This window comes from Chelmon rostratus, chromosome 7 (genome assembly GCF_017976325.1).
Source record: "Chelmon rostratus isolate fCheRos1 chromosome 7, fCheRos1.pri, whole genome shotgun sequence".
Classification (NCBI taxonomy): Eukaryota; Metazoa; Chordata; class Actinopteri; order Chaetodontiformes; family Chaetodontidae; genus Chelmon; species Chelmon rostratus.
The window spans coordinates 10,448,550-10,473,322 of record NC_055664.1 but is presented as its reverse complement, the minus strand read 5'-3'; the positions used below and the strand labels follow the sequence as shown (position 1 = coordinate 10,473,322).

The following is a 24,773-nucleotide window of genomic DNA, read 5'->3' as shown; positions in this document are numbered from 1 at the left end:
TGTGTGCGCGCACACACACTTCAGAGGTAGAGAGACAACCCATAATTCATGATTGACCACAAATATATACCAACTACACTGACCGTTACCGTTACAGCCTGGGATCTCTGCTCTTCCAGCTGAGTTAAAGTCAAACTGATGCAGCTGTCAGCCTCTCACAGTCTTTGCAGCTGTGTCCCATAACAGCACGTGCACAGTAATTGTGCGTGAAATTTCTCATACCAACCAAATGACCAACCATCACAGTGATATACAGTAGCTGCTGGTTGTTTCTAAAATAAAATCTTGTGGGTTGCTCCATTACTCAGGTTGCACATATTTTAAGCTTTTTTCACCATTTCTCTGATTATTATCTATGCGTTGTTTTTGTTTTCCCAGCAGCTGCCCCGCGAGCAGCAAGTGATGACACACTCATAACTCTGAGCGTAAGGCAGTGCTGTGTCCTACTTTTGCACCTGTGTGTATGTGTGTGTGTGCTCTACTTCATGCTGGATCATGAGCTTTGTCAGCAAAATCCCACACACTACATATTGAAATCCCCATGAGATACCACTGTGTGTAAGTGTTTATAGTATGTGCGTAAGCATGTGTGTGTTTGCGTGTGTGGGTGTCTTAAAAATTTTGCAGTGATGCATTCTGCATCACCACCCAACAGTCTAGCCTTCCTCAGGTCAGCGCTCCCTGACCTACAACTGATGTGAATATCATTTCTACGATACAGGGGGCAAAAAGCCACGGCTTTTCTTGCGGCTATACAGTCTACAAAAAACACACACATACACACCTACATGTGCATAGATGTAGAACACGGTTTGTGTCCAGTAGGCATTCAAACATGCTCATAAACACACACACACATGCTCACAAATGAAAGAACAAGCAGATGTAAAGTCTGCCACATTCAAAATTCACTGCACACTGCAGAGTCATTGTATGGAACACTCAAACAAACATTCCTGAAGAAAGCAGTGTCAAAGAACAAAAACACAGAGAGGTACACAACTAAACGGTTCTTGTCTAACATGCAATTGCAAAGACTTTGTTCGAGGTGCTACATTATGTGTTCAAGGTCAAGAAACATGTCATATAAATGTGCACTGTGTACACAATTATGTTTTTGGTGATTATTAGTTATTATCATGCTGCACATTTTTATTTTGCAAAACCATGGTGCAAATCACTGTTATATCCAGTAAGCATTTGCCGGTTGAGGAGAGTTTAACTGAAAGCGTTTAATGAGTTATTTACCATTAAACTGCAGTTGTTGAACATATTTATTTAGTTTGTGCTAAACAATGTTGTCAGCACATGACAAACTGAATGACACTGCAATACAATCAGACTTGGTCCTCAGATGTCTAATGTCAGCCTAACATACAGCCAGTTTTTAACTGCATGCATTGCCTCATTTTCATATTATAATTACAAATACTAACATGACAACTTGCATTTCAATGTCAGACAAAAATATCATAGGGCAGCTTGTTTTTTGTGCCAAACCATCTCGTGCACACAGTCGCACACAGACTACATGGTGTGTAGATTGATGCACGTAACCCTGGGAACCTTCAGCTGTAAGCCTTTAACCATATGTGCTTACAATAGCAGCAGTTAGTTTATAACCTGCTGTGACCCGTTGCCCTTTCAAAATAGTATATCAAAGTTGTCAGTGGGCAAAATGCTACTTCAGTCCCCAGCAAATGGATTTTTCTGTCTTTGACATTTGCACTGCTGTATGGAACTTGGACCAAACCGTGGAAATGTATAGATCCCAGTTAACTGTCTGTTACCAAACCAGTGTTCTCTGTGAACTGTACATTACAACATACACACACTTAGTACAGTACATACTGGATACTTATGCCCTTGTCTGTGGCTCTGCCCGAAGTGCCATGACATAACTTGACAGGGCAGCATCAGCGATGTCAGCCCTCCTTATGACTGTAACCTCCTCATCTCCTGCCCATAGGACTGAGCTGTCCCCCCTGTCATGGACTGAACCATTTGTGGCAGCTGTAGGGAGGCTGTAGAAAGTGAGATTTGATGCTGCTTTAGAGCAAATTTGACTTGTTTGTGTCCTTATATTCCAATCAAAGCTCTGTGGTAAGGGTTGGAGCTTGCTTTTTAAACTGTTCAAGAAGTTATTCTAATCTTCAAACTTTCAGAGTATCACCCCTTGGAGAGTCACATACTTCAATAAGCTTGTCCAGGTGTTAGAACTAGGTTGGAGGCACTATTTTTTCCATAACACTTGCAAAAAATAAGTTGGAAAAAAAGCCCAGAGTGAGGAGGTAAGGTGATTCTCTATTGTTTCTTTATTACCTACATGTCATGTGAATATGGAGCTACAACATGTGCCTGTGTGAAAAAGGTTACTGGATGATGTCAGGAGGGAGGGTGCAAGGCAGCAAAGACAGATAATCAAGGCAAACAGGGACTGTTCAATGATTTAGTGATCCTGTGAAGATAAATTAAAAAAACAATGTTTCACTGTCAGCCCCTGGTACCTACCTACAAAAGAGAATTGTTTAAGACTGCAGGTGCTGGTGGGGATCAAGAGTCCACTTCTCAACAGCTTAAACCACAAAAATTATGGTTACAACATAAAGTAGCGTAACATTTTACAAAATCCTCACAGTGTGTGATTTAAGTAGTTCGAGATGTGTCAACAGAAGAAACACTAATATAAGGGTTTTGTGCAGAGCAAAAGAATAATTCTGTCATCTCAAAGTGACAGCTCTGTGAAACGGCACTAAATCACTAAATCTTTCCCACTTCCTCGAGCCATGACCGAGGCCACAGGTCAAAGGACAGAATGGCAAAGACAGAGGGAGAGCATGAATGCTTCATTAGTCAATCATATCCATTAAATCCATAACAGCAGCATTCCAGCTTCACCCCTCACACTGCAGTGACCTCGCTCTCCATACAAACGGTGACACCATGGAAGCTGTCACACCCCCACCACTTGCAGCAAAATGTGCTCCGGACTGAATCATGTAAACAACAGGCAGTATACATGTTGGATTTTGTATGTATTATTTTCCAGATGTATAGCAAATATTATTATGTAGAAATTATTATGCAGAATTTTCACAATACCAGAATGTAATGTAATTATGTTAAAATGTGAATATGGCAAATTTATACTACAAGCATCAGGACAACGTTAATTTACAGTTATTGAGGCTTCTTATCATCTTGGTGAGAGCTCATATGTGTCACTAGGAAGGAGCATGATTCTATTTTCTGTGCAGTTATTTAATAGTAGGACATCCCGGGTAATACGATTGAAATGCATGTACATACTCACAGTGATACCAACTGAAAAAACTGTTATATATTACTTCTGGGGATTTGCCTCGGCATCAAATTCTCTATCATTTAAGCGGTTGTATCATTGAAGCAGGTTACATCATCGGTCAAGGATACTACAGCTATAAGCGTATTACAGTGATGAGTGTTGGTCCTGAGGTCCCCCTCATGTCAATCATGGACCCCTCCTCCATCTCCTCATAGAGGCAGCTGTGAGCATGTCTGCAGAGGAAGCACAAGTGAGCTAAAGACGGATTGTAATGTGATTTTAATGACCAATCACTGAGCTTTATAACTAAGTTTTATTCACCTTAATTGTTTTGTTTTTGTTCATAAATATTTAATCTTTACAATGTTCTCATTTTATGGGCCACAACAAGGTAGTTACAATACCTCTCTGTGAAATAGGGATTTTCCTGGGAACAAAAGCACACCATCCTGGGAATAACGATAACTGCCCTTGTTTTTCAGGTACAACTTCAGCTACAGTGAAAACCCATTGGTCATATTTCAAGCAACACAAAATGCAACAAAGAAAAATATGCATAGCCCTATGATTTCCCAACCTGACCGCTTTAGTGAATTATTTGGTAGTATTTCTTATTATTAATTTAAAAGAATGCCATTTATGTTCATCAACATTAGAATGAACATAATATAAACATTGCATGCAGCTTTGCTATAGCTGCAAGAAATATGCAATGTCCAGTCATCAGCAGCCTCACTTCTATTCTATAAATCCATTAAAGCAAGTAATTAGGTGTTTTCAAAGTCATTCTATTAAGATAAGATGGATTCCATATTCTGTTAGCATTCAGAAGCTGCTAGTGCAAGTCTTCTATAATAGGCAAGCAATGTTAGATATAGTAATAAAGTCAATGATCATTCAAAGTTAAAAGGCAAAGCTCTCAAAAAGCTCTCACACAGTTGGTGTGACATTTCAGACGGTTTCTTGGGGACACCGTACTCTTTGTACAGATTGTACTCTTCAACAGTAGAAAATAAGCAGCACATTCTACACAATACATCCTCACTCAGCTCTGCATAGAAGCCAGAGCTTCAATTACCCAGTGACTGAGCACTGAGGTGTGTCACAGTGAGAAGATGCCAGACACTTTGCAGCTGCCACTTCCCTCATAATATCAACAAAATTACCACTGAAAAAAGGACCAAATCTCCCCCAGACTGAGAGGAGCTAATGTAACAGAGCGCTGATTATTTACTAGAGTACATGACTGTCAAAATTAAAAGTTCATCTTATAATTCAGATTTTTTATTTGTAGTTCTCTAGCAAAAATTAGGCTTCTAAATTTCTGCAAAATGCATAATCATGTCTAAACAACAGACAATTTCTAATTATCTGTTGACATAGTCAACCCTCTCTCCAGTAATACACTGACAAGTATATAGAGAACATTACACAGACAGAAACACATAGATAGAAACAACAGAAACACACCACCCTCATTCTTGTCAGAAACTCAGTAAAGTATCTAATGATAAGGAACTAGGGCCAGATGATGAAATTACTTTCAGGTAGATAAGGTTTTGGCTTTCAACAATGTTGAAAACAAGATAATTGAGATAAAACTATTATTTTTTTGCATTCAATTTCAATAATGCTCTTGTTTTGTCTTGTGTTATAAATCCAGGGGACCACGTTCCTTTACAGCGGTGCACTTTCCATCCTTCCTAAAAGCCACTCTCTCAAACTCACTCTTAGCCAGGTTGTGGCATGTTTAGTTCAGTTCAAGCCAAGATGACAGAAAGAGGGCCTTTGGTCAACAATAACGGTAAAACCAATTCAGCTTTTAGACAGGAAGATATCAAATGGCATACAGGTGTACACAGCAAGCGCACGTACACACACACACAACCTACACAGTGAGCTTATGTTGTAAGAGCAAACAGGGACAGTTGTTAAGCACTGTGGAAGTCCCAAAACCCTGTACAAGCAAGCCAGAAGAGAGTTTACGCACATGACAGTTTGCAGCGCATGTGTATCGGCTCTCTACAATGATGACTGTGTGTGCATAAATTGCCCAGAGCTGACAGTGTGTCTCTGACCAGAAAGCAGGTTCAATACTGAATGTGTTACAGAAAACTCGGACATATCATGCAGACAGAACCAAATATATACTTTTTTTTAATTTCTTTTTCATCTGAATTATTTTTTAAGTTCCAATCCACTATTAAATAACCGTGATCTCAATATTGACCAAAATCATCATGATTATGATTTTTGCCATAATCAAGCAGCCCTAGAAGGAACAGGATCTATGTGTGATATTTAGTGAGTGTATTGGTTCTATTAGGAATATTATACTTTGACAAAATACCAAAAACACACGTGAGCGCACGTAAGTGCCTCCCTCCAAATACACACACAGGGAGGTCACTGCTGGGTCGTAATCCCGAGCTTTTCCATTTAGTGGCTGTCATTGTTCTCAGAGGAGCATTAGATTACAGCTTGTCACTTAGACTTGAGACAGCTGATGAAGATAAGAAGGGTCAAAGTGTCATGACCTTGCATCTATCACCACCAGTCACCTCCACTCCCTGTACTGAGCACAGTCTTACAGTAGATTTGTAGTAAAAAGACAACATACTGAAATGCAATACAGGTCAGGTATGGTTAATATAGCACTAATGTTGTAACTTGGATGGCTAGATGTCCTAATGTTGTGTGCCTTTAAACAACGTTACTTATCACTCCATAATTAGCAAAAATCCATCTTAATTAAACACTTCAGCAGGCCCAGTTTGAGAGTGAAATTAATTAGTGGGGCTACACTGCAGACTGTAATTCACTGCCATGCAACTGTATGGCCATGCAATCGAAACTCAAATCCAGTGTGTTACTAAATGACAACCAACATCATCGACTATGGGCAAATGGCACCACTACAGCAAAACTTCAAGGACACTGAAATTTTGTAATCATTGATTTGGCACAACTTCTTTCACCATTCTGAACTAATTTTGGCGAGCGACCTTGGTTCAGCACATAAATCATTATCACTATCATCGAGGACAACTGACGTGTCATTTGCTGATGCTGATCTATCTCTGATTTATTTTCTCTTTGTACACACGACAGCTTGCACTGTCAACAGGCATCATGGCGACTGTCGAGAAAACAAAAGTAGATGCGGAATGTTGGGCTTCCCAAGAGAAAAGGACAAAGTTAGCTTGTGGGGACTCACATGAGTGTCATTACAGTGCAAAAAGACCCCTGATATAAGCGATTACTTTGGTAAGAACTTTATCACAACAGATAGAAATGATGGCCAAACCAATAAAAATGAAAGCCAAGTTGAAATGAAATGTTATTTAAATATACTGTATAGTATTCAGCCTGGGCAAGCAAATTACAGTTTCATTGCAAATGAAACCTGAGTTTAGCTCAAACTTATAAAAACAGTTATGATCAGTAGAGGCTGCGGACATGTACACTACTGTTCAAAAGTTTGAACCTGCCTGCCACAAAAGCTTGATTCAGCCCAGTCAGGTGGTTGGCAAGACTACACGGCATTTTTTAATGGTCTTTCATGCTTTTAGGTTGCAGTAAGTCATCTTTTCAAATAGATGCTATTTGGTATGAAAGATTTAATTAAGTCATGTTCTGTACATGGAAAACACAACGCTGTACAGTGGTTCAACCGAACTCATAACTGAAACGGCAGAAAGAGACAAAGATACCTCTGAGCAACAGTTAAAACAAATCTAACCTAAACAGACCCATCTGGGAAGTTGTCAACTGAAACTGTTTGGAAAAGGGCAGGTGCTGTCAAAAAATACAGATGAACCACCTGTCTATCACTGTCTATCATGAGCTAACTTCAACCAATCAGATCAATGAACCATATGACATTGGGTAGGGACAAATAGGGTTAGCACTATTGGAACTGAATCACAGCAGAATATCAGATGGACATACTATGAGCTGACATTTCGTGATTTCAAACTTTTGAAAGGTGGTTTCTTCGTACTGCCACCTGTGGCAAGCATTAAATCTTACTCTTGCCTACCATTACTGTCTTTTGTAATCCCCAGGTTTGTCACCATGGTAATATCTGTGCATACAGCCATATGAGCTGTTAGCGCCATTTGTCTGGACTGAAATGTTTTGCATGCACAAACAACAAAGGACCTCATTATAAAGTGCCTGCGAGCAAGGCACTGTGCTCTCACACTTCTCCCACAGAGCTTCAGCATTACTGTATTAGTACTGAGAGTTGAATCTCTCTGCCTGTGTATGTCTGTGACTAGGTTAACACTTCCTCCCACTGCAGCTCAGGTCATTGCTGTATCCATACAGGGCCACTGCTATAAATATGAATGTGTCCAAGGGAGCAATTTAAAAGAGGAAATAAAATCTGTCCATCTCTGCGTTTGCTCTATGAAGTGAAACTCAGCATAGAGAGCTGCTTATACTGCAGATAAGAGAAAAGCCATCATTCCTAGTACAATGATCTTAAGCCTTTGAAATAATGAAAAAAAAATGCTACATCCTAAAACGAATGTGCCTGAACTCAGTGCATTTACAGAGGAATTTCTGAGAGCAAAATTGTAAGGCAAAACTTTTTTGTAAACTTTCATCCATTGTACCTCAATGCATGACATAAGGTCGTTCTCAAACTTGCACCATGTAATAAGCACATACTCCTACACTACCTGCACTACAATTAGCTATTTGTTGCAGAGAGCAGCGTTCCTGGCTGCTAGAGAGTCTCCAGATATGGACACTTGATAGTGAAGAGTGGTAACAACAAGAGAAAACCGTCATCTCAGTAATAGCATTGCTATGGAAACAGTATGGAGGCGTTATGTGTGTGGGAAAAGGCAGCAATAAAATAACACCAGGCAAGAATAAAGATGCCAGATGGCAACTAGGCAGCATCTGGAGGAACAGCGGACACATGTATACCGGTTACCTTGGAGAGTGCATGCAGTCAGTAGTGTAATGAAACAAGATGTTAAAGGAACATTGATCTGCTATAGCAAGACAACATTATATCGCCAAAGGGGGCGTTTTATAGAGACGTACACTGCTGAAGTGTTTGTCAAAAACCAGTCATTTAGTGTTACATCCAGTCTTAAAAACAAATGAACACTTCATGGAAACACATGTCAGTATTGTGGAACAAACAGAAAAGGATGATAACTGCAACAGGAAATTAGGCTTGATCTATTAAATGATTTTTTTACTGATTTAGTGTATTTAATGGTAGGTGCAACAATTTTCCCTTTGATTTGAGGGGAATCACATTGCAAGATTGAATACAATAGAAAAAAACAGATCCTTAATTTAAAGTTTCTCAACACCCAGAAAACCAAGTCAAACTTTGACAAAATACAGCAGCAGAAGAGAGCAGCACTCATGCAGAGCCAAAGTCGAGAAAGCCAAAACACAATATCTTAAATTGTGTTTATGGCCTTCATACCACTTCTCTAACAGAACACATTTCTTTTGGTCACACACTATCTCTCTCTCTCTCTCTCTCACACACACACACACACACACACACATCTCTGCTGCAGCAGCATTTATGCAACAAATGGCCAATCAATGTAATAAAAGACCAAAACACATGCTGCACTTAACACGTCATCATGAGTTCTTGGTTGGGTTATGAGTTACGTTATTAGTTAGCAGTACTGCAGCACAGAAAAACACACATGCACACAAGGCAAAGGTCTGCAATGTTCTTGCACGAGGGGTTGGGTGATTGGGTGATAAAATTGGTGCTTAGAGGGGTCATAGTACATAAACCACTGGAAGAAGACTCATCCCAGTTGGTTGAGTGGGTGCATGTACAGTATATTGTGGTGCAGAGCTTCACAGAAAGGAGCACTCAAATCCATGGAACCTGCTAAAGGGCAAAGCCTGCACGAGACAGAAAAGGGTAACTTCGTTTGTATGAAAATGATTCCTCTTGCAATCTACTCAATGCTCAGTATTGCTGTAAGTACTGGACACAAACGTCAAGAGAGAGTTAAAAGTATGGTGTCTGTTTGTGCCTGTATGTTTGTGTGCTTGCATTCATTTGCATGTGCAATGATGTACATGTGCTCTACATCTGCATTTTACGGTCTGTGAGAGGGAGAGAGCGACAAAGAGCTGCAGAGACAAACAGCGAGTGAGACGTAGATTGCATGTGTTTTATCTACCAGGTTTGGTGAGTTCATCACTTTCTTAATTGGATTATATCAAACACCTGTGTCTAGTCTAATGTGCATCTCCCTCTGCTTCAATTTCATGCTCTAATTACATGATAATTACTGGCTGAGTTGGTGAAAATTTACTTTGTTTTATAGTTTAACTTTGCATTTACATCATTTTTTCCTACTGTACACAAATATATTTCACTTTACAGAAGAGTTTTGAGCTCAGCTTTGGGAGGGTGGTCTCTGCTTTTGTTTACTTATAGATTTATTCTATTAATCTTGAAAAGGAATGTGATTGGGATAATACATGGAAAACTAAAACATAGTACATAAAACAACAGCTCATAATCAAGGACTTTCAAGCATCTACGGCAGGATGGGCAACTTTTTTTTTAAATGACAACCTTCATGCAGAAATTAATCTCTTGTCCTACTTTGTAGAGAATGATCATTAGCGAAATTACTTAAACCATAAAAGTGTTCAAATGAAGCCACTTTACGATAATGGGAAGGTGAAGCGGTCGTATAAAGGAGCGCTCTTACATCCTGCCAAACCACTTGGCTCTTCTGATAAGTACGTCAGTGTGGTTGTGCTGATCATCAAGGTGAGACAGTGTTACAGGTCCATGCCCAAAAACAAGGACTGGGCTATCACACTATGATAGAAACAAAGGCAAAACCTGGAAAGGAAGACCTAAGCATTCTGCTGTTCAATCATAAAGTAACATGAAAATCAGGACAGGGGGATTCCTCTCTATGTTTTGACGTCCATTATATTGTTCCAAGAATTCCGAAACTTTGCAAAATCTTTTTTTAATATAAAAAGTTTGATTGTGCAAGAAATGGGAAGGAAAAAACTGCAAATGTGAATGTACACAATGTGCATGTGTGCGTGTGTATTGATTTATGTCTACGTGTGTGAGCACTTGTGCGCAATGGTCTATACTCCAGGGATTCCCCATCACTCATGTGTGCTGACAGGGGATTTCTGCACCACATCTCACACCATTTACCATCTGTGTAACACACAACTTATCAAGCAAGATTTACTGACTGTGTCAATGTGAATCAGGTAAGAGCTTTTCCATCAGTATGTCTTCCTGCAGCAGAGATTAAATCTGTATGTAATGTTACAATGAGAGACTTCAGAGACTATGCATCAGATTAACTATGAAAACACAGCAAATGAAAAACAAAAATCAACAATATTACTGTACTGTAAGGTTATGTTAGACATTCCTAGGAATAAGATAAGATAATAAGATAAACTTTTTTAATCCTCAGCTGGTAAAATTTGGTGTTGGCAGGATCAATAAAAATAGCAAATAGCAAAGGCAATAAAAAATACAAAATAAGAAGTAGACTATGTAAATGTACATTTTATACAATAGACTATAGTATAATATAATATAGTATAGTTTTGCACAGAACTGCACAGGGATTGAAACAAAAATTGCACATGGTTATGGATACATTAAGTACAGGATTTGCTCTATTGCACAGTATATATATATATACGTATATATATGTATATATACACATATATGTATACACGTGTATATATATATATATACATATATATACACACACATACACACACACACATATATATATATATATAGTATTTGAGGAAAAAGGAATGTCATTTTGCATTAGTGCAAAGAAAAAACAGTATGTATGTGAACACAGTGTTACATTATGCAATGCTTGAGTTTAATCTGACGGCTGTTGGTATGAGGGACCTGCGGTAGCGTTCCTTCTTACAGAGGGGATGCAGCAGTCTGTTGTTGAAGGAGCTGCTGAGGGCCCCCACAGTGTCATGCAGGGGATGAAATGGGTTGTCAATGATAGTTAGCAGTTTGGCTAACATCCTCCTCTCGCCATGTTTTCAGTGGTGTCCAGAGGGCAGTCCAGAACAGAGCCAGCTCTCCTGACCAGTCTGTTCAGTAACTCCAAAGGACCTCAGTCTTCTCAGCAGATGGAGATGACTTTGGCCCCTCCTACACAGGGTATCTGTATTGGTGGTCCAGTCCAGTTTGTTGTTGAGGTGCATGCCCAGGTATTTGTACTCCCCCACAATCTCAATGTCCAAACCCTGGATGCTCACTGGTGTGATGTGTGACCCCATCCTGAGGAAGTCAATCACCATGTCCTTGGTCTCGTTGGCTTTGATGTAGGGCTGCAACTAATGACTATTTTTGTTGTCGACTAATCTATTGATTATTTTTTCGATTAGTCACAATTATCTTCTTTATTTATAAGCACCTATTTTGGGTTTCTGTTTAACCTAACTTGCTTAATAAACCTTCACACCTGTGAAAGTTACCCTGTTATACTGTAACAGCATACGTTTCTAAACAAATATATTAAAATAATGACACATAAAACATGTATCTGTAACAGCTGGTATATTTTTGAACATATATATCACAGTTACCACAGCAAAAAGTAAATTAATTAAATAATACAAACTTAAAGTGCAAGTGGTAGTAAACAAAAAATCTTTGTAAACAACTAACTCAAAAAAGCTGCAGTTAACCAGCCTTGCAGGCTGAAGAGACAATAATGTTTAAACCAACTAAGGAGTTGCTTTTACTGAAAGCAAGTCCATAACAGTAAAACAATAAATAAATAAAACAAAACATCCATTTTGACAGTCGGCAGTTAAAATACCTGTAACAAATTATCAATGATTTTTTACAGCTTAAATATGGAATTAATATGCTCCAAATCACACAGTTCATAAGTGAAAGATGTTTACAATTCAGTATAAACGCTAGTATCGACAGGGGTTGATATTGAGCATGTCAAAGCAGCTCCCTCTGCACCCTCTATAACTCAGTTTTGTCCCCTGATTTAAAACCCTTCTTCTTCTCATTCAACAGGGCTTTCAGTTCAGGGAACACCCAGGGTTTGTTGTTTGGGAAACACTGCACCTTCCTGGTAGGCACGGTGTTGTCCACACAGAAGTTAATGCAGTCCGTGATGCATGTTGTCAAACTGCCAATGTCCTCCTCGTGTGGACTGCACAGCACTTCCCAGTCTGTGGTGTCAAAACAGTCCCTCAGTGCCATACTGGACTCCTATGACAATGTCTTCACATTCCTAATGGTCGGCTGATGGACCAGGTTGTGATCAGATCTGCCCAGTGGGGGAAGGGGTGAAGAGCTGTAAGAATCCTTGGTGTTTGCATACAGTAAGTCCAATGTTTTATTGTCTCTTGTGTGGCATTTGACATACTGGGTGAAGATGGGGAGAGTTGAAGACAGGGAAGCATTATTGAAATCTCCAGGGATGAGGAGGAGGGCCTGCAGGTGCGATGTCTGCAGCTGTGAGACTACAGTTTGTAGGAGCTTGCATGCCGCTGCAGCGTCAGACGAGGGGCCGGTTTACACAGTTATCGCGATGGCATGCTAGAACTCCCTCGGGAGGTAATACAGCCAAATACTAACAGCTAGCAGCTCAATGTCTCTCATGCAGCACTGCTCTTTAACACTGATGTGTCCTGGGTTACACACATCTGTTGTTCACAAATATCACTATATACTGTAGATTAGGCAAGACAGGGCAAACCGTATTTATATAGCACATTTTATATACAGGAGAAATCTTGATATGCTTCACATGAGAATTAAGAAAGAAAGACAGAGCCATTCATAACTGTTCTGTCACAACAAGCATAGAGGAAAGTGCAAACACAAACTATTCAATGACTAAGACACAATACTTGTCATTGAAAGGCAACATAAAAAGAAAGGTTTTGATGCTGCTTTTAAAAGATGTGAGAGGAGTGTGAACACATCTCAAGGGCTCAGGAAGGCTATTCCAGCAGCTAGAAGCATTAACACTGACAGCAGCTTTCCCAGATTTTGAACTGACCGACAGAACAAAAAGACCAGAGCTACAAGACCTAATAGGTCTTATAGCTTATAACACTGCCGGTATGTGTAAATACTCAACACACTGGAATGGGAGACTGCAGTCACTGGTCACAGATCGCTGCATCATTGCTGCATTGCTGCACTGAAGCCAGTAAAACACAAAACTGTTCATTTATGGATTTGGACTTACGCAACTACTTGTCCAGTATTTGAACACAATGCTCTAAGAGTACTGCTGTGCTACATTTTATTGGTGCAGTGCTTCCCTACACTTATTGCAGTGTTTGAACAGTACAGTAAAGTCCACAGGGTCTGTGTGTGTGTGCGTTTGTGCGTGTGTGCATGTGTGCGTGTGTTTCTGTGTTGTGTCTACACTGCGCTTTAGTTGTTATTATGATGGCAATCTCTCATATCCCACTCTTTGTCCTCTGTTCTCTCACCTTTCCTCTCTAAATAGGCCTTGAGGGAGACTACAGTGTATTACATTTTCTTACAAAAGATAGCACTGCACCCGAGAACACACATCCACAGTCTCTCTCTCTCTCTCTCACACACACACACACACACACACACACACACACACACACACACACACACACACACACACACACACACACACAAACTGGCGAAGACTCAAGCTCCACTCTTGTATATTACAATCTGTACAAGACACACACACACACACATGCACGCGCACGCGCACACACACACACACACACACACACACACACACACACAGAAAAGACAAGAAAAGTGCTGAGCCGAGGAAGCATAAACTTTGCCTGCGTCATTGTATCAGCTTAGCACTGTGAAGTGGAGCTATATGGTGGCACCGTAGACGGAGGCATAAAACTAATGACAGGACCAAGAGAGTGTACAAGAAACAAAGAAACGTTAAATGAAAGAAAGGAAGGAAGGAGGGGAGAAAGGAAAAAGATAACAAAAGAAATATAAACAGGCAAAATGAAAACGGCAGTCAAATAGCAAAGGAGCTCAGGGAAAATTGGCTGAGCGGCAGATGGGGAAAATGAGAGAGAGAGATGGGTAGGAAAAGGAGGGGTAATTGTTTATCTGTTCAAGAAGCTGGGTTGGATATTACATTGCCCCCTCTCGAGTCATGGTTTGAAAGGTCTTTCTGCAGTCCACAATAGGTGACAATCTGCAACCGATTCCACCACTGCATGAGCACTGCAGCACCTCTTAAAGCAACACAGTATTTCACTTTCATCAGACCTTTCCTCTTCTCTTGGCAAACACACAGTATCTCTGGGAACTCGCGAGCAATTGAGTTTTAGGTGCTCTAATTCACTGCCATCAGCAGCTTACAGGGTGTTGTTTTTGGGCTGTAATCAATAAATGCAATGAGGAAATAGTGCCTTGATAAATATGAAACTGTGCACAGATAGAAAATATCCAGGTGTATAGCACTACAGTTTGTATTTGTGTGGAAGTTTAACTTCAGGAAGCAGAAGTGACTGCAAACACTCACTGCTGTTCAATCTACTTTTGTGTTATTTTTTTCACACACTCTTACACACAAAAAAAAAAACACACTGGTAGCACACGTTTTCTTGTGAAAAGTGACAGCAGGTCCACGGCTCCCCCTAGTGGTAACACCACCAACCAACACCGCAAAACAAATTAGATGACACTTCTTGGCTCTCTCTTTTGATCTCTCCCTGCATCTCCCAAGACTCTCATTTATATATGTATCTCCTCTCTGTAGCTAACCCACTGCACCTCACTCACCCACCCACATGTGCCATATAACTGTTAACAGTGTTTTAAAGGTGTCTCCATTTCCCTTCTTGCCATTCTTCAAACCCCACGCGTTTACCCCTCATGTTTAGCAGAATTACAAGTTAGGTATTGAACCCTTATCTTGAAAGACCTAGTGCACACAAAATGGTTCAGTCTAAGATCTCATTCTTGTTACAAACACACACTCAAACCTTATAGACAGTCCTCGTGGGGATTTCTAATTGAGTTGTATGACTGTGTGCTCAGACCTCATAGACTATCACTACAGAGTCACCTTGAACATCAGCTAATAGATTTAAAGTAAAAGGATGAGTGTGCGATTGTGTGTGTGCCACAAAATTAAAGTTGGCACGGCTCCTTTTATTTATGTGAATCAGTGTGGGAGAGTAAGATGAAGCTCCGCTGGGGTGTTATCCTCAAGCGACCTCATTGAGACCCAAGGAGAGCGCTGCCTCTTAAATAACCACTTATCAGCCCTCATCAATAATGGACAAATACCAAGAGAGAAGATGAGCAAGGCAGCGAAACTTAAAGACCAGAACGCAGAGAGAGAAAGACAACAAGAAACAAAGACAGAGAGATGGATCATGTTAATGGAAGATGTTTTGTCCTTATTTTCACAGTAAGTGAGATGTTAAAGCAATTAAAAAAGCAAAGACGGACAAAAGTTTAGAGGGAAAATCAATCAATCAAGAGGCTAAAGCACATACTTCACAACCTTCTGACAATATCAAGAGATTTTTTCATTACTTGCCAATGCTCAAATCTCTTTCTCAGATCTAATAGTGCGGAAACAGGTTCAAAATTATTATTCTAAAGCTGAGAGAGTGTTAGAAACTGGCCAGCAGAGTACAGTGACTGTTGAGTGTGTCCCAACTGCTCAACTCCTGGCACTCTTCTAAATGAGCACGCCAATAGGACAAGCTGATGCCCTATTGATTCACACAGTCAGCTAGTGCTGACACAAGTGAAACACCAGAGGTCTGTGCATGTGTGTTTGCAGAGTTATAGCGCTGTGTGTGAGAGTCTGGCTGATTTTCCAAGCTATAGAGTTGATTTATTAATGAGAGACATGTCAGGAACGTGCATTAGCTCACTCAATAGCCAAATAATGAACTGGGTGTGTGCGTGTGTGCATGAGTGCTGGGAGACAGCCTAATATGTCACATCTAGGAACCAGTGGCACACACGCTAAGATCAGTATGGAAACAGCATTGACTCTTGGGGGACAAACCCCAAATATGTTTTCACCACAAATACATACAGCATGTACAAGAGAAGTGCTTCTGTCTGTCAGGTTAATGGGTTAGGGTTTAACATACGGTATGTCTTATGGGGCGAGAATATGTTAACCCTCAAGGGAATTAATAAGTCCATGAAATGCCCCTAAAGTGACTTTAAAACTAATGTGTTAGTGTGTATAAGTGAGAGAGAGCAGGCAGTGTACAAAATGATCAACCAGTAAGACCGATAAGACACTAATTAACTAAAGCGTCTCTATCTAAGCTTTCCAGCTGTCCATTCTTCTCCTCCTGCTCTCAAATGACCGCACAGATCTCGAGTACTACGATAATTGGTATAATTTCAAGAATTTACAGTTAACTAAATTATATTTCAGTCTAAGAATTTCAGACTTTTATCCATTTATTATTTATCATAGGCTTTAAAATACAGCTCATGAAGTAAAATCAAATTGTCTGATTATACTTCAAATGTTTAACAATGTTGCCACATATGCAATGGTTATTATATCTAACATATTCAGTAATCAATATTAATTTCATCTTTCATGTTTCAAAACATTGGTCATGTGACAGAGGAGCACTGTCAGTCGCACCTAGCTAAAACTGAACTAAACTAGGTCTAAAAGTGAACTAGGTCAGGTACACCTAGCTAAAACTGAACTAAACTAAAACAGTCCAGCAATATCTCCTAACTTCATGAAGGTTATAATGGTCAGTTTGTTGAAACTGTTGCAGAGATGTTGATTCAACTATGTGGTCATTTTGGCAGCTGCAGCATGTGGTGCTTTTGAGCCCTACTGCAATCTACTGACAGGTTTCTCTGTTATTTTGTCCATCCCATATCAACGAGGGTAGGATAAATAACAAAACACCCCTCTATTTTAACTTTTGCTTACTTACATGCCTGATTCCACAGAATTATGTTGCACAATTATGCAGCACAACTTACGCCATTATCAATTTTAATCATGCATGGAGTTTGGTGACATCAACAAACTCAGCTATGCTTAACAGCAACCCGAGCAGAGGTTTCTAAGTATTTTCAGTGGAGGCATGGTTCAGTTCTGAAGAAGCCAAGTGAGACGGGTAACCTAAAAAGGAAAAATTAGAAGGCTGCTTTTGTCATTTTGCTAACAGACTTATATCACTGGGCGCAGATTTTGACACGGGACACAACAGTATGGAGCTGCTCCTGGCTTACTTTTTTTGGTTTGCTGATTGTAGCACATTTGCAAGGTGGTAGAATACAACAACACACATAACATCCAACTAGTAAACTGCAATATGACATAAAGGGCAAAGGTTTACAACATATATATATACACACACACACACACACACACACACACAAAGCCTTGCAAAGCTTATACACTGACACTAAGTACAGGTTGGTGAATAATTCAAACATCAAATGTGCAATATCCATTCACAGATTTACAGGTTTAATGTCACATTAGTGCATGTATCAAATCAAACACAGGCAAACTTCACACACTCAGTAGGTGACTGACTCGCATGCTGCAGTGCTGTATTGGGTAGCCTACATTTAGCCAAAGCCACCTCCACAGTAACAACAGCGACTAACACTACACAGCAACAGCAACATGGCAGTGTATTTATGTACTCACGCTGTTGTAGGAGGCCATTCTCCTTGTCATTGTGGGGCCAGAGTTTTCCGTCTTACCTTCTCCCACAGCTCTTGATACTGGGATGATAAAATGCGGTTTTATGTCTCTGGACTCTCTATCCTTCAGCAGGCTAGCAAGCCTCACAAAACTAGCTAAAGTAACGTCGACCCCTTAAAAGTCTGATTATAGCAATAATGAAAACTAGCTAACTCTCTGTCCCGGTTGTTTAACTTCAATAACGTCACTAGCATCCAATAATTTGAGCTTTGTCCGTCCACAGTCTGGCAGTGGTATAAAAGTGGCGTTAATACTTGATGTTTTTAAAAGCTAATCAAAGGATGTGAACTTCACCTAGCTTCCCCTCAACAGACGTTGACCTCTCCGTCGTGTCGGGCTGCGATATCATTTGTCACCACACACGCTAACTGACATGTATCGGCCGTTACAATCCAGAGGGGCGCTGTTTCACCAGTTTGAAGACACTACAGGACTGACCAACGATGGCTAGTTAAGTGAAGAAAATTCCACTGTTAGTATTGTTCTTTATAAAGTCCCGACCTCTAACCCTGCGCACTGTTATTGGCTGGGGGCAACACACCCACTATCTAATCGTTGAAGCGAATTAAAGCACAGCAAAATGAGTAGAATGTAAGAAAACACAGGTAGAGGGTCTCTACAGATGAATAAATGTACTTCACACACTTCTAGTGCGTGATGATTAAGAGGCATACTTTTTGTATGAGTCTATACATTGCTTTTTAGGTACATCCTGCACAGTATACCCTTCAACTGAACAAACTGTACTATCAGTCCACTAGTAATAGTGGTTTACCCATCTTTTAATTACAAAAAGAGGAGCTTTCTTTCTCTCTGTCCAAATCAATTTATTACATGACTGGTTCTAAGCCAAATGTGTCACAGGATCTTGGTCGGTCTAATACCTTGTGTGTAAAGCCCATTACAGTTTAATGCACCCTTACAGGGCTTTTACTCTAATAGCTTTTAAGCATTCACTATTTAAAAAGCTCTAAATCAGACATTTGGCCTGCTATATTTAGGTAGAAATTAGCCAGAAAGAGAAATATATGTATATAAAAAAAAATGCCTAGTTTGTAATGCTATGTATAGAACTGGAAACTCGCCTCCACACACACAAACACTTTTCTGTGATCGCCTGACCAATTAAGTATTTAGTGAGGATACCAGCTCCCATGTTAAATATTCACTTGTTTTCCAAGATGAATAAAGAATGAGCAATTGACGCATTTATCTGCATGCGTATCTGAATGTCTCTGTCTGATTGCATGTGTGTGTGTGTGTGCTTGTGCGTGCGTTTGGGTGTGTGTGTGTTCTATGAATCACTGGTTGAGTGCACAATTTCACTCACTGCTTCTCAGGTGTCGATCGGTTACAAAGCACAGCTTCATTAGGCTCTGATTAAGAATAAAGACTCACACACACATACACACACACACAGCACAAAGACACACACAAACTATTGCACACACACAAAAAAAACGGATTTAGTCCCCATCTTACTTGAGCACTTGCTTCCTTTAGGTACTGGTAAAAACATAGTATTTTCTAATGTCATCTTTTCATGTTAAAATAGCCCTCTTTTATCTGTATTTTAGCTTTATTCCTTGCTTGTCATCCCCTCCATCTCCACTCTGTTAATAATATATATAAGTAATGATGCCTGTCTGGACAGCTTCTCCTTACATAGGCACATGCCAGAGTCTAAACACTTTTAGTGAACATGAGGCTCCAGTCCAGAGAGGACGGGCTTGTGACTGGCTGCAGTCAATAAACATTCACTGCTGCTCTCTCCCATTTGGCATTCAAACACAGCACTGTTTGCATTGCAATATTTGTTCAGATTTTCTTTTCTCTACTCTAAGTGACATGGAGCTCAGAAACCAGTTTCAAATCACCATCACTCAAATAAAATAAGTCACAAAGTCAGAAGGTGAGTCTATAGCAAACAGCTGTATGTTTTAGGCGGTAACTCCTGAACAATGTAGTGTAGCACCTTACATCCATTTCACATTAGGTGCTCATTTAAATTAGAGTTTAAATGCAGTATTGCATGATTGTATTTGAAAAGGAGTACATCAGTTTAAACAGATTTTGTTTTTTTCATCATCATCATCTGAAAAATGTGTTCTGTTGCGAAGTCACATTTTCACTGCAGTTTATAATAAATCTAATCTTTTTGTGGCGAGAACATCTCAGAATATATATCTGGGAATAGAAGAATAAAGATGCAAAAGCAGTTGCTGATTACGCTGCAGATCGGCCTCCCTCATAATATATCTCAAAATTAATTAAAAACTGTGAAATTATAGAGCAGTAATTTTGTAATCCAAGCTGCAGTCTTTTTTTTTTTTTTTTTTGCATTATTGAGCTTTAGTATCTAATTTTCACATTTAAAAAAAGAAAAATGAAAGAAGATGATTGAAGGACAAAGACAGTGATTTTTGTAAAAACATAAAAAAAGAAGAAAGTAAACAACTGGAGGGAAGAAAAAAGTGAGTGACAGAAGAGTAGAGAAGCAACTGTGGGGACACTGTAACTCTGTCACCTTCACACCACGGTCCATCAGCAGGCCGAGCTCATTTAATCAGATGGACTGACAAACATCCAGATTGGCTGTACAAACACACACACACACACACACACACACACACACACACACACACACTCACATTTGTGCACATGGCATATGCTTCATAATGTGACCCTCTGCCCCCTGGAGGTCTAAATGCCCCCTAACTGTCACTCCTTCACCCAGCATTCCCTGTTCTGTTCCAATAATATCATGGGCTTTGGATTAATCTATTTCCCCACTCGTCTGATCAAAATTGATGTCTGCTTTAATTCGGCATCTGTGATCAAAAACCAGCAGAGTGCATTTGCCCCTGTAACTACTTTGGCATTTAGGTTAAAAGGGGATGTACCAGATTCATGCTTTTGTTCTTCTACAGGAAAGATTGGTTGAAGCCAGTAGTTATTTTTTAGCTAAGTAACCAAATGAAAACATGTCCTGAAGCAGGTAGTACGTGCTCAAACGAAACACCAAAGGGCGTCGTTATGTCACCATTGCCTGCTTTGAGTGCTATAATATCACAAAAAGCACAGACACTGTGAGCCACAAAGTACTGCTGCCTCGCAGTGGTATAATGCTGCATTTTAATCAATAAAAAGTCGATAACTTGTGGCTATTGCAAGCAAACTATGAAGCTTATTCTATGTATTTTCCTGCAAACTGTGCAGAGTTGAATGAAGCATTTCAACCAAAAGCAGGAAGACTTCCTCACATTGAACTGATTCAAAAATGGCAGATGGTGGTGGCACTGAATAACAACAAACTGTAAACAGCTGTAACCTCTTTAATACAATGCAAGAAGACTCAACTAAGAAAGCAAAGAAAGCAAAGGAGGAAAGACACAGCTGAGGGAAACATCACAGTGAACCTGTGTGCCGGATGTTCATTCAGTGGTGAGGCGTTCAGTGTCGACATGTGCACAGGCTGCCTGTCAAACGCACTTTCTAAAGCTTTTTTTAAATCAAGTCTGTCTGAAAGAAAGAGGCCGATCTCTGCTCTGTTAACATAGTTCACTATCATCGTCACATAGTGAACCCAGACTAGATGACTAACGTTAACATTCTCCACATTAGCTCAGAGGAAGCTAAATGCATATATCTGAGTTTGACACAGCATGTTGTCACCACGGCCTACATAGTCATGATGCGCATTGACGAGACAATGAACATGCACACATAAGATGCAGCAGTTGCTGTCTCACAAACACACACACAGATGCTCCTTCACAACTGAAAACACACGCCCACGCCCCAAACACAGGCACACACATGAATGATAAACTGTGCCTGTAGGCTCTGCTTGTAGTTCTCTTCTTCCTCTTCCCATCTGTGCTCTTTGCAGAATTTTGCATGAATCAAAGATCCGAAAAATAGAAAGTGTGAGTGTTGTGTGCATGGGCTATGCACGCCTGTCTTTGCAATGGACTAATTTCATCATAACAGGAAAGAAAAGAGAAAGCAATGTGCTTGTCTTCGCATATGGGAGAAAATGAGATATATTGGGCAATATCACTGCTACAATTGAGTTTTAGGGTAGAATTGCACTTCGGCGCTAGGAATGATGCCCAGGGTTAATGGTTACAAAAATTGGACTAAAGATTGTAGTTAGGACTGTGGATAAATCACTCTTTGCTGGAGCTGTCACGACAACCTATGGTGAGGCATCATAAGTAAACATTTCTTTGTTTTAAGACAAATAGGTTGAGTTAGGAAATGCTTGCACAGACTTTATCATGCCATGACTTACCTCCCTGTACAGAGCCACAAGGGTTTTAAAGAAGAGCTCATTGGAAGGGCACTGAGGGCACTCCACTGATTTGCATCCCTTCCTTTGGGATGTTTATATGTGAATAAAAGCACATCATATGATCATTTATTTTCTAGTTGACTCTTTTTGTTTGGGGAAAGTCATGGCTGGTGTCAGTTGTTTTATAGTCAGAACCAAAAGGATTTGCATTCCATGAGTTCTTGGCGAGAGAAATAATATTTCAGAGCTAAAGTGGACTTTCTTTCCTGTTTGTGTGAGCATCCAACAGAGGTCTTGACCAGTGATACACACTGACCTGGAAAAGGAAGTGGGCAGCCAGCTGTTTTATGAAGTTACCATGGTAATGAACACACACACACGCACACACACACACACACACACACACAGGTCCATGTACACAAACGTATGCCAAAGTCCCAAGGCGAAACGGTAACAGCACATGGCCATATGAGCTCCCATAGCCAGGTTGACCCAACAGGGATACAGACCGCCATCACACTCCCCTCCCCCCACTCTCCCCCTTTTCTCTCTCTGCATTGGTGGACATGGAGGAGTGATAGAAAAGTCCTGCTCTTCTTCCTCTGTACCAACACAACAACAGAACAAGTTTAGGTCATGTTATTATTACACTGCCTGCAATATAATCAAATATGTTTGCAGACTATAGCTAGTCAGTGATGAGAGAGCCTGGGGAATGAACAGGCAGTTCATGGAAACACTAAGCCAGCAGCCTCTCCAAATATAAAACACACATGGACACCTCAGTTCTAAATAACACTGGATATTGTATGATTGCCATTACAAAGGGTGGTATGAAGAATGAAATTGCTTGTTGTTAACAGGTTTATTTCCCTCATTTTATCAATCTGGAGTTCGGAAAGCAGCAGTGAATGTGTGAGTGTGAAGTAGGGGATGTCAATAAAAGAGCATTCGTGTTCAGGCAACTTGCACGAATAAATAAAGCTTTTAAGATAATCAACTAGCTACAACCAACAACAGAAACTCTTTCGGAGAATTATAATTTCTGCTTTCCTCTCCACTGAAAACCACAACAGAATGAAGGCAAAGCAGCTACATGCTGCTCTCTAGCCTGAGGGCTGAGCAGCGATCCACAGTGTCCCAGTCACACTCGCTCTCAAAGCATTCACCAACATTGGCACAGATGATAAACCAGAAGAAAAACAACAAACACGTGATGGCAGCGGGTCTCCAACAGGACCTGAAGAACTCAGCCATGATCTTCAAAATAAAAAGCCAGCCATCTGGAGAGTGATTTTTTTTTTTACTTTAAAAACTATAACTCAAGTTGGTGTGCATGTTAAAAAAATGTGTGTGTAATAGCCAAATGACTACAAACCTCACAACCAGCCCACCATCCAGCTAACCAGAGCAACACATCCCTCATCCACAACATATAGAAACAACACCTGTCCCTCCTAGCAGTAACGCTGCTAGGGTTGCCATGGCACCAAATCAGCCTGCAGATGTGCACCTTGCAGTACTAAGAAGTACTGCTATAAAAGTCTCAAGGAGAGTCCTATTAGCATTCAAACACACACACACACAAACATAAGGGAGGTTACCTATAGAGCATGCCTGTCTGGCTCTTGACTGTGTCATCCAGCGTCAGCGAGTGGAAGTTGAGAAACTCCTCCAGCTGTTTGAGCTCCAGCACGCTGTTGCTTTTGTTTGCCGTCCACAGCATCAGAGGAGCGTAGGGTCGCGGCCCTGTCCCCCCGGACACCTGCCTGCCGAGCCTCCCCTGGCCCGGGCCCTGGGCCTGGCCCCCGCCTTGACCTCCTCCCTGACCTCTGGAGCCCTTCTGCTTCGGGTTGGGGATGTCCGGGCACGTTGCTTTGTACAGGTACATCTTTCTCCTTCTTCACTTTATCCTCTCTTTCAGTCTCTCCCGTCTTCTGTGAGTCTGTCCCACAAACATGTACGCTCAGAGTAATCCAGGTAGGCCCCCTCGCCCACGCAGCGCTGTGTTTGAGTGTGCGATTAAAGCTCAAAGGAAAGTGAAGTATTAATCTGGATAAAGCTCCACACAAAGTATACTCCTCTTATTTCTAAGAAAGAAGTGCAGGAAAATCCAGAAAAATGTCTTTTGAAAAGAGAAAAACAGCATTCAAGAGTCCAGTCTGTACGTCCACACAAGAAAAACAGGCTTTCTCCTTATATATTCTCCTCCATTTGGGCTGTGCCACATATGTTCTCTGTAAAACACTGTACACACATGCAGATAGAAGGAGAGAGGAAGATACACACAGATATTTTCCCTCTCTCTCCTCTGCTCTCTCTCTCACACGACACACACACTCATGCTGTCACTTTGCCCCCTGCTCAGCCAGTCTACATTATAAGCTCAGTTTGGTTTTGCTCCCAATTAAATGGCATG

The 24,773-nt window shown here is 40.5% G+C and overlaps 1 protein-coding gene across 1 annotated transcript in view; it reads right to left on the bottom strand.

Annotated features, from left to right (window-relative positions):
- kcnab1a (potassium voltage-gated channel subfamily A regulatory beta subunit 1a) overlaps window positions 1-24,245 on the bottom strand; it is a 94,271-nt gene extending 70,026 nt beyond the window's left edge. The window contains exon 1 of the mRNA XM_041940257.1: window positions 23,959-24,245. Coding sequence (XP_041796191.1) covers window positions 23,959-24,245 — 287 coding nt within the window. The remainder of the gene's footprint in view (window positions 1-23,958) is intronic.
- Window positions 24,246-24,773: the final 528 nt, after the last annotated feature.